The sequence below is a fragment of the Piliocolobus tephrosceles genome, chromosome 4 (assembly GCF_002776525.5).
Source record: "Piliocolobus tephrosceles isolate RC106 chromosome 4, ASM277652v3, whole genome shotgun sequence".
Classification (NCBI taxonomy): Eukaryota; Metazoa; Chordata; class Mammalia; order Primates; family Cercopithecidae; genus Piliocolobus; species Piliocolobus tephrosceles.
The window spans coordinates 120,830,526-120,839,876 of NC_045437.1; the positions used below are offsets into that span (position 1 = coordinate 120,830,526).

Consider the following 9,351-nt stretch of genomic DNA (forward strand, 5'->3'; position numbering starts at 1 on the left):
CTGGACCCCTTCCTTATATCTTATACAAAAATTAACTCAAGATGGATTACAAACTTAAATGTAAAATCCCAAACCATAAAAATCCTAGAAGAGGCTGGGCGTGGTGGCTCATGCCTGTAATACCAGCACTTTGGGAGGCCGAGGCGGGCGGATCACGAGGTCAGGAGATTGAAACCATCCTGGCTAACACAGTGAAACCCTGTCTCTACTAAAAATACAAAAAATTAGCCGGGCATGGTGGTAGGCACCTGTAGTCCCAGCTACACGGGAGGTTGAGGCAGGAGAATGGCGTGAACCCAGGAGGCGGAGCTTGCAGTGAGCTGAGATTACACCACTGCACTCCAGCCTGGGCAGTAGAGTGAGACTCCATCTCAAAAAAATAAATAAATAAAAATAAAAAACCCTAGAAGAAAACCTAGGCAATACCAATCAGGACATAGGCATGGGCAAAGACTTCATGATGAAAACACCAAAAGCAATTGCAGCAAAAGCCAAAATTAACAAATGGGATCTAATTAAACTAAAGACCTTCTGCACAGCAAAAGAAACTATCATCAGAGTCAACAAGCAACCTACAGAATGGGAGAAAATTTTTGCCATCTACTCATCTGACAAAGGTCTAATATCCAGAATCTATAAGAAACTGAAACAAATTTACAAGAAACAAACAACCCCATCAAAAAGTGGACAAATGATATGAACAGACACTTCTCAAAGGAAGACATTTATGTGGCCAACAAACATGAAAAAATGCTCAGCACCAGTGATCATCAGAGAAATGCACAATGAGATATCCATCTCATGCCAGTCAGAATGGTGATTACCAAAAAGTCAAGAAACTATAGATGCTGGTGAGGCTGTGGAGAAATAAGAATGCTTTTACACTGTTGGTGGGAATGTAAATTAGTTCAACCATTGTCAAAAACAATTCCTCAAGGATCTAGAACCAGAAATACCATTTGACCCAGCAATCTCATTACTAGGTATATACCCAAAGGAATAGAAATCATTCTACTATAAAGACACATGCACACGTATGTTTATTGCAGCATTATTTATAATAACAAACACTTGGAACCAACCCAAATGCCCATCAATGATAGGCTGGATAAAGAAAATGTCATACATATATACCATGGAATACTATGCAGCCATAAAAAGAAATGAGATCATGTCCTTTGCAGGGATAGGGATAAAGCTGGAAGCCATCATCCTCAGCAAACTAACACAGGAACAGAAAACCAAACACTGCATATTCTCACTCATAAGTGGGAGTTGAACAATGAGAACATATGGCCACAGGGAGAGAAACATCACACACCAGGGCCTGTCGGGGGGAGAGAAGGGGGGTGTGAGGAGGGGAGAGCATTAGGACAAACAGCTAATGCATACATGGCTTAAAACCTAGATGATGGGTTGATAGGTGCAGCAAACCACCATGGCACATGTACACCTATGTAACAAACCTGCATTTTCTGCACTTGTATCCTGGAACTGTCAGTAAAATTAAAAAAAAAAAAAATGTACCATGCTACAAAAGGTGAGGCAATGGTATGATTTATGCCAACATCGATGACTACTTAGATCAAGGTTTTCACTAGGGAAGACCTCGATGCAGTTCTCATTCTTCTAGCTATTCAGACCAGAAACCTTAGTCACCACTGGCTCCTCTCTCCTTCTCATACCCACATCCATTCCAAGAAGAAAACCCCATTTGCTTGACCTACAACACATACATCCCGAATCTAAGCACATCTCACTGTCTCCACTGTTCCCTCCTGCTGCAAGCCACTGCCATCTCTTGCCTGAGTTATCACTGTTGCTGCCTAACTGGTCCCCCTGCTACCACATTTAATTCCCCCTGATTAATTCATCATAAAATTACTATGCTCAATCCTTTTAAAACATAAGACAGGTCATTCTACAATTCTACTCCAAACCCTGCCATGTCCCCCTCCCCCATTCAGAGTAAAAGCCTCACAATACCTACAAAGTACTGCTCCCTATGACCTCTCTCAGAGAATCCGTTTCCTACTGCTCCGTGCCTTGCTTACTCTACTGCAGCCACACTGGCCTCCCACACATCAGAGAGGCTTCCTCCTCTTTACATTGGCTATTCGTTCTACTTGGAAGGGTCCTTCCCTGACTGCCACCACCAGGGAAGCCAGCAGCAAAAACCCACTCTCCAGGCAACCCCTCAAGGTTCAGCTGACACTGGGATGGCCCTGCTGCTGCAGCCCACCATGTCAGTCAGGGTGTCACTAGGCCTGGCATTGCACCATTTAATTCAACCAAACAAATGCCTATTGCCCCATTCAGATCCTGTGCTGTGACAGTGTGCACATCATACTGTCCACCTATGTCTCCATCCATCATCTTAGCTTAGGCTGTGATCCAAGGGGCCATGTGCTGTCAAGGGAACTGAGTGCCCTAGAGCAGGGTTCCCCAACTCCCCAGGCCACATACCAGTACCAGTTGGTGGCCTGTTAGGAACTGGGCTGCACAGCAGGAGGTGAGCAGCAGGCAATCCAGCATTAGTCTGAGCTCCGCCTCCTGTCAGATCAGCAGCGGCATTAGATTCTCACAGGAGCAGGAACCCTATTGTGAACTGCGCATGCGAGGGATCTAGGTTGTGTGCTCCTTATGAGAATCTAATGCCTCATGATCTGAAGTGGAACAGTTTCATCCCAAAACCATCCCTCCCACCCCGCCCCACCTCCCCATCAGTCTGTGGAAAAATTGTCTTCCACCAAACCAGCCCCTGGTGCTGAAAAGTCTGCAGACCACTGCCCTGGAGTGATGAATGGAGAGGGCTCTGGAAAGTGCCCACGTTTAGCGGTCATACTTTCTCCAGCCTCAGTTTCTGCCACCATGACTTTAAAGCAAAGCAGAAGCTGACCTGGTTGGGGGCAGGGAGACAAGGAATGACTTTCTTCAAGGAGAACTAACAACAGAGTAAGACTTAAGCAGCCCACAAACTCAGCCTGTTTTTCAGTTCACACCAATTAAGGGAAGGGGGAAGAAAGGAGAAAGTGCCTATTAAAGGGAACATTTGTGGTATCTCTACCCAGACTCCTCTGGAGTTGCGTGGTGATAAGCACTATCATTCCCATTTGCAGAACATATGCTGCAGAGCACAGACTGTGGCACCCATGTGTAATTGACTATTAAATTAAAGGCCTGTAAACTTTAAAAAAAAAAAAAAAACCAACAAATCCAAAGGTCCAGAAATTAGCAGAGCAGTATGGTGACTACATTTCCTCTCTCAACAGACAGCAGCAATAGGATGCTGATCTCAGGAGGAAGCAGAGTTTAGAAAACACAATCTGTCTTCAAGGCTCATTCAAATGCAAACATTATGGTTAGGGGCAAGATGTCCACAGACTAATGAGGTGCCCAGATAACTACGGATTAGGACAGCCTCCTTACATGAACTCAAACAGCCAGCCCAGCAGGCACTCCTAAACAGCCCCAAGTTGCTGAAGCATCTGAAAGTAGAAAGCCCCAGCACCTAAGAATTGGTGGTAGGAAGGAATTAGATGTCTAATCCATGTATTTTTGTTTCACCAGACTAATTTCTGGGGACCAGTCCAAAGGTACAGTCAGCCACTGTAGCAAAGATGCATATATTAATATCCCTCCAAGCATTGGCTTTGGAATTCTTTTCCCCATTGTGCCTGAGAGGCCTTCTCACATCATCTAATTCAAGACCATTCCTAATATTCTCACTCATATTACAATAGCACATATCACAATTTGCAATTATATGGTTACTGATTTATTAATGAAGTTCTCTTTCATCTTCCCTAGTAGACTGTAGGCCCCAGAAGGATAGGGGCCATATTGGCCTAATTCTAGTAATCTCAGTGACTAGCATAATGCCTGGCACACAGACCCAACAAATATTTAAGAAGTTAACGAAGAATGAATGAGTGAACAAATGGACAAGTTAATGAGTGAATGATGCTCTCTATACTTTCAACTGTTGCTCTTGGCAATAAAAGCAGTATAATTGGTCCCTTTGTAGTGAAGTTCTGCCCTGGGTGTGTTTGGAATGCAGGTTCCACTCAAAGAATCAGTCCCCACCCATAGTTCCTGCTAGATGAGTAGCAAGCCATGTGAACCCACCTCATAGTCACAGAGAATTAGACCTGCCAGGGGCAGCATCCTCACCAGAGTGAGGCCCATTCTTAGGCTGGCAATGACCTCTGATTTGGGTGGTCTTTCTTACAAAGGGAAACCAAGCTGCCACTCCCTTCTGTTGGGACTTTGAACAAATAAACACACAGAAGATTAAGTGGATGCTTGACTTGCAAGGTTGTGCAGAGAGGGGTGGGTTGCATGCTGGGGTCACCACTGTGGTGTTAGAGTATCAGTTATGAAGAGCAATACAATCAAAGGGAGGTGGTGGGGAGAGAAAGGAGACCAGAGCCGGCATGCTCAGAGAAGCTGAGAAGCCATGAGAGGAGAGGCAGAGGATTCCAGCATTGCCTTAGTTCAAGCCCTTTCCGAGGCCTGGCTCCTCCTGTTTCCTGGATTTCCATGTGATTCTTCTGACCCTAAAATACACCACTTTCCTCTGCTCTCCCACAGATACATACCACACACATTTTCCTTGAACTGGTTTGACTAGATTTTGTTCCCTGCAACAAAAATCCATGCTGCAAATGACGCCAGCACACATTGCCCACTCCAAGTCTGTCAGTGTGCATGGATCAGCTCTGTCCAGGGTACTGGGCTGTGACAGCATCACCCACATCCCTGGACCACGGGCTGGTCATGGATTCCTCCATATTCCCCGACCAAGATGTGAGAAAGATCCCTTCTCTGCTTCTGCAGAGCCTGTTATGGTTTGAATTGGGCCCACCCCCTCCAAAAAAAGAGGGACGTTGGAGTCTCAACTCCCAGTACCTCAGAATGTGATCTTATTTGGAGACAGAGTCTTTACAGAGGTAATCACATTTAACTGAAGTCACTAGGGTGGGCCCTAATCTGACTGGATGTCTTTTTTAAAAGGAGAAATGTGGAGACAGATACGCACACAATGAGAATACCACGTGAAGATGGAGGCAGAGATCAACGCCATGCTTCTGCAAGCCAAGGAATGCTGAGGATTGCCAGCAAACCACTGGCAGCTGGGGGAGAGACCTGGAACAGATTCTCCCTCACCGCCCTCAGAAGAAACCAACAAATATTCCTCAACACCACACACTGGTGTAAAACCATAGCTAGAGAGAAGCTGCATACAGAACAGGTTTCTGATCAAAATGTGATCAAAATATGCCACTTCCATAGGGCATATTATTTTGAGCTGGATGCACATAAGAATCAACAGGTACAGAAAGAAGCTTTCCTGGATATTTATTTATCTGAAGAAACTCCTAAGAAATAAGGACTGCCATAAATCCCCTCTCCCAGGGAAGTTTTATGACCATGAAGAAGACAAAGTTGGCTCCAAGATGGACCTGCACAAATAACCCTTTATCTTCCATTAGATTCCTCATATATTTCCCTTCCCACAGTTTGCTGCCCTTGGAAGCCTAAAACCCTCCTTTGTCTTGCTACTTCTCTAAACCTTTATTGTACCTTTGCTAAGATGCTGTATAAGCTCAAGTTCAAACCAGCCCTTTGAGTACTCCATATGTAAGCAGGATGTACACACTAATAAACTTGTTTGTTTTCTCTTGTTCATCAGTCTTTTGTTAGTCTAATTTACAGAAAACCCAAGATGCAGTAGCAGAAAGAAGCTTTTCCCTCCCCTACAAGAATAGCTAGAGTCCCACACAAATCTGTCTGGCAGGCTCAGCTTCAGGGTAAACAACTCTTTTCTACCCTCACCCTTTGTCTCAGGACTCCTGCCTTGAAGCCCTCTTTATAGTCCCAAAATACCATGCCAGAGACCACAGATTATTTGTCACAAACTTGTGTCCCCACCAAAATTCTTATGCTGAAGTCCCAGTCATCAGCATCTCAGAATGTACTCCTATTTGGAGATAAGTGCATATTCGGAGATAAAGAGGTGATTAAGTTAAAATGAGTCCTTTAGGGTGGGATGCTAATCCAGTATGACTGGTGTCCTCATGACAGGAGGAAGAGGCAGCAAGGGAGTGCCTGTACAGAAAGCAATGAAGAGGCAGCAAGACAGCCATCTGCAAACCATGGAGACAGGCCACGAGACAAGCCAACACTGCTGGTACTTTGATCTTGGACTTCCAGCCTCGAGAACTGTGAGAAAATACATTTCTGTTGTTTAAACCACCCAGTCTGTGGTATTTTGCTATGGCAGTCCTAGCAAACTAATATATCATCCTCAATATTCTTCCTCCTCTCCTTAGTTATGAAGAGAACTCCTAATTTTTAGCTGGGTACATGGCTGCCTACATTACAGACTACATTTCCTAGCTTCCCTTGCAGCTATAGTCAGTCATGTGATTATGTTTTAGCCAATAGGAGGTAAGAAGAAATGTCAAGCGTGCCTTCAGGTAAATGTCTTTAAATGGAAAAGTCATGACCTTCTTTTTCCCTGCATCCTTTTTGCTGGCTGGAAGGTGGACCTGATAACTGAAGCTCAAGCAGCCTGTGTGGCTCAGAAGACAGAAGACACATGCCAAGGATACAGTGTGAGATATAGAATGAGCCACCTTACCACCTCTTCACAGACCATTTCTGAGCTTTCTATGCAAGACATAAATAAACTTGCAGTTTGGTTAGGCCACAATTTTGGAAGTTTACTGTCACCCTTAGTCACACTTAACCCTAACTGATACTGTTAGTTTCTCTTTCTACCTCCTCCTTTTCTACCCTTTCCTCTCTCCTACAAGGAGAAAGCTCTCTTCACTGACAAGAGCCTCAGGCAGAGTGGATTAACCTAGTAAAAGTTAACAGGCAATGTTGATTATAAGTGACCTCCTGCTAGATTAACCAGGCAGTAAGTAGACAGGTAAAACTGTTACTCATTTTCCTTCTATTCTAAGTCCAATCCCCACTCCTGTCCTAATTAACTATTTAACTTCTTCCAGATGACACTGCTCAAAACCTCCAGTGCTCACAGAAGGAAATCCAAACTTTGAAGCTTGGCTCTTAAAGCCCTTCACAATCTAGCCATAATCTACCTCTGCAATTTTTTTTTAACACTAAAAGCATACTAAAACCAAAGCAGAATATTTATTGTTTGACCCACACACTGCAGGGATGCCAGCTCCCTGCCTTTACCCATGATGTTTCCCTTCTAGATGCTTTTCTGGTGCCATGATCTAGGGTCTGAAGACAATTGAATTTAAGGCCCAGCTTCATTGCTTCCAAGTGATGTTAACTTAGTTACTTCATCTGTAAAGTGGGAATAATACACTGCCTCACATGCGGGTTCTGAAGTCAGGCAGAGACTGCATGACATTTGGTCTTGCAAACCATGAAACACTACAGTCTCATAAGGCATGACTGTCCTGAATCTGGCATTAGGGTGCATCTTGGTGCTGGTGTCTCTTGGTTCTGAAGCTGCTAGGTAAGCCCCTTGACTTCACTCTCTAATTCTCATTGAGCCAGCACACTACTAAATGCTTTCCATGCATAACCCCATTCAATCCTTACAAGAGTCTCATGAGACCTGCATTACTATTAACACTCCCACTTTATAGACGAGGAAACAGACCCTGATTTCAACTCAGTTCTGACTTCCCAGTCCAAGCCTCTAGCCTTCCACATAAGTCCTCAAGGGCAGAAGCTGTATCCTTCCTTACTTTGTAACTGCCCCTTGAGGATATGAATTATTATTTGTTCTCTGGATGGGAACCATTCATATCAAAATGCCCCCCACCCCATGCCCGGTGCCCAGTAATTGAGTGGATAACTACTGATCTCTCCAGGGCAGTGTTTCCCAAACAGTGGCCTGGGGACCCCCTGCATCAAATCCCTCTGGGCGCTTGGGTCTTCCAATGCCTCACCTGCTAAATCTTTATTTCTGAGATGGTGTCTGGTATCTGCCTGTGTAGGAAGCTCCAGAGTGACTTTTTAATTGATATTTGAGTTTGAAAACCACAGTGAGTCCACGAAGATTGCACCACGGATGCCACTTAGAGAGAGTAGCGGCACCTGAGGCCTCCCTTCCCCCAGTCACCACTTCCGCCCCTCAGCTCCAGGCAGAGGCCTCTGGGAGTTTAGATGGCTGAGGCTGACAAAGCTAGCTTCTTGGTTACCCTCAGACCACCTGACGGGAGCCTTTTTCCCCAGAGGCTCTTAGGGGCTGAGTAGAGAACCCCACCGTCCAGCCCCATCCCCCAAGTTTGAGCTGCCCTCTGGATGCCCTGCCAAATCGGGAGTCACCTGACACAGAAGGAACAGACAGGGGAAGCAGGCAGATGGGTGTCGCTTTGGAGGGGGTGGAAGTATGCATGGTGGGCAGGCCAAGGCTGAGCCTGAGGAGAGTGGAGCTCCCTCTATAAGGCCAAGTCTCCCATGCGGCGAGTTGGGGCACTCCTGGGGACGATGAGTCTGGCGCGAAGAGCTGAGTTGTCAAGCGCAAGTCTTGACCCCATCTCGGAAATGCCTAAGGTTCCCTCGGCAGGCGAGAGGGCGAGGGCTGTGCTTAGCGTGCGGGGTGGGGTCCCGCGGCCCTCTCCCCGAGCCTCGGCTTTTCCGCCCCCAGGGCCCCGCCGCAGGCTGCGCCCTCTGACCTGCAGGCGGCGCGCCCTGCCCACCCCGTGCCGCCAGCCCCGCAGCATCCTCCTGCTCGCGGCTTCTCCCGCCACCTGTCCCGCTCCCTGCCGCGCCCTGGCGCCCGCACCTACCCACGCCGTGCCGCTCCTTGTCAGCTTTGCGCCAGGGGGCCATGACTGAGCCGGGGCCTCGCGTCCTCCTGTGGGGAAGCCGGCAGGGGGTAGCTGGGCTCCGCAGGGCCCCACTTCCTTCCTCTTTTCAAACTCCTCTCAGGGCCCGCCCTCTCCTCCCTCCCCGGGGCTCCCCGCTCCCTCCTCCCTCCCGTTGAGCAGGGGCACACTAGAAGGCTGGTGCCCCGTAGGCTGAGACACGCCAGCCCACCCCACTTCACGCAAAGCTTGGGGACCACTCCCACCTTGTCTCCTCCCCAGGCGAGGGGGCAGAGGCCAGTCCCCACCTGGGGCTCCCCAGACCACCACCACAAGTGCAGAAAGTTTCTTGATTGCTGTGCCTAGGGGACTGAACAAACCATCTCCTTAACTCACCTCAGCATGAGCTCTGGTGTCAGATCTGGGTTCGAATCCAGACAGGGACAAATAAATTCATTTTTCTAAGCTTCAGTTTTCTCATCTGTGAAATGGGATACTAGTACCTACTTCATATGATTATTGTAAGGGTTAGAGAGGCAATGTACACAGC

At 47.0% G+C, this 9,351-nt stretch overlaps 1 protein-coding gene across 5 annotated transcripts in view; it reads right to left on the bottom strand.

The window, feature by feature from the left end:
• The window catches only part of DOCK2 (dedicator of cytokinesis 2), a 433,784-nt gene extending 424,864 nt beyond the window's left edge, over positions 1-8,920 (bottom strand). For 3 of the 5 annotated variants that reach the window (XM_023218916.1, XM_023218917.1, XM_023218914.1), the window contains exon 1: positions 8,784-8,863. In XM_023218916.1, the coding sequence (XP_023074684.1) occupies positions 8,784-8,826 (43 nt within the window). In that variant the 5' untranslated portion in view covers positions 8,827-8,863. Of the gene's footprint in view, positions 1-8,783 lie in introns of all 5 variants that reach the window. The other 2 variants (XM_023218912.1, XM_023218913.2) reach the window with 2 other exon arrangements.
• Between the last annotated feature and the right edge of the window lie 431 nt (positions 8,921-9,351).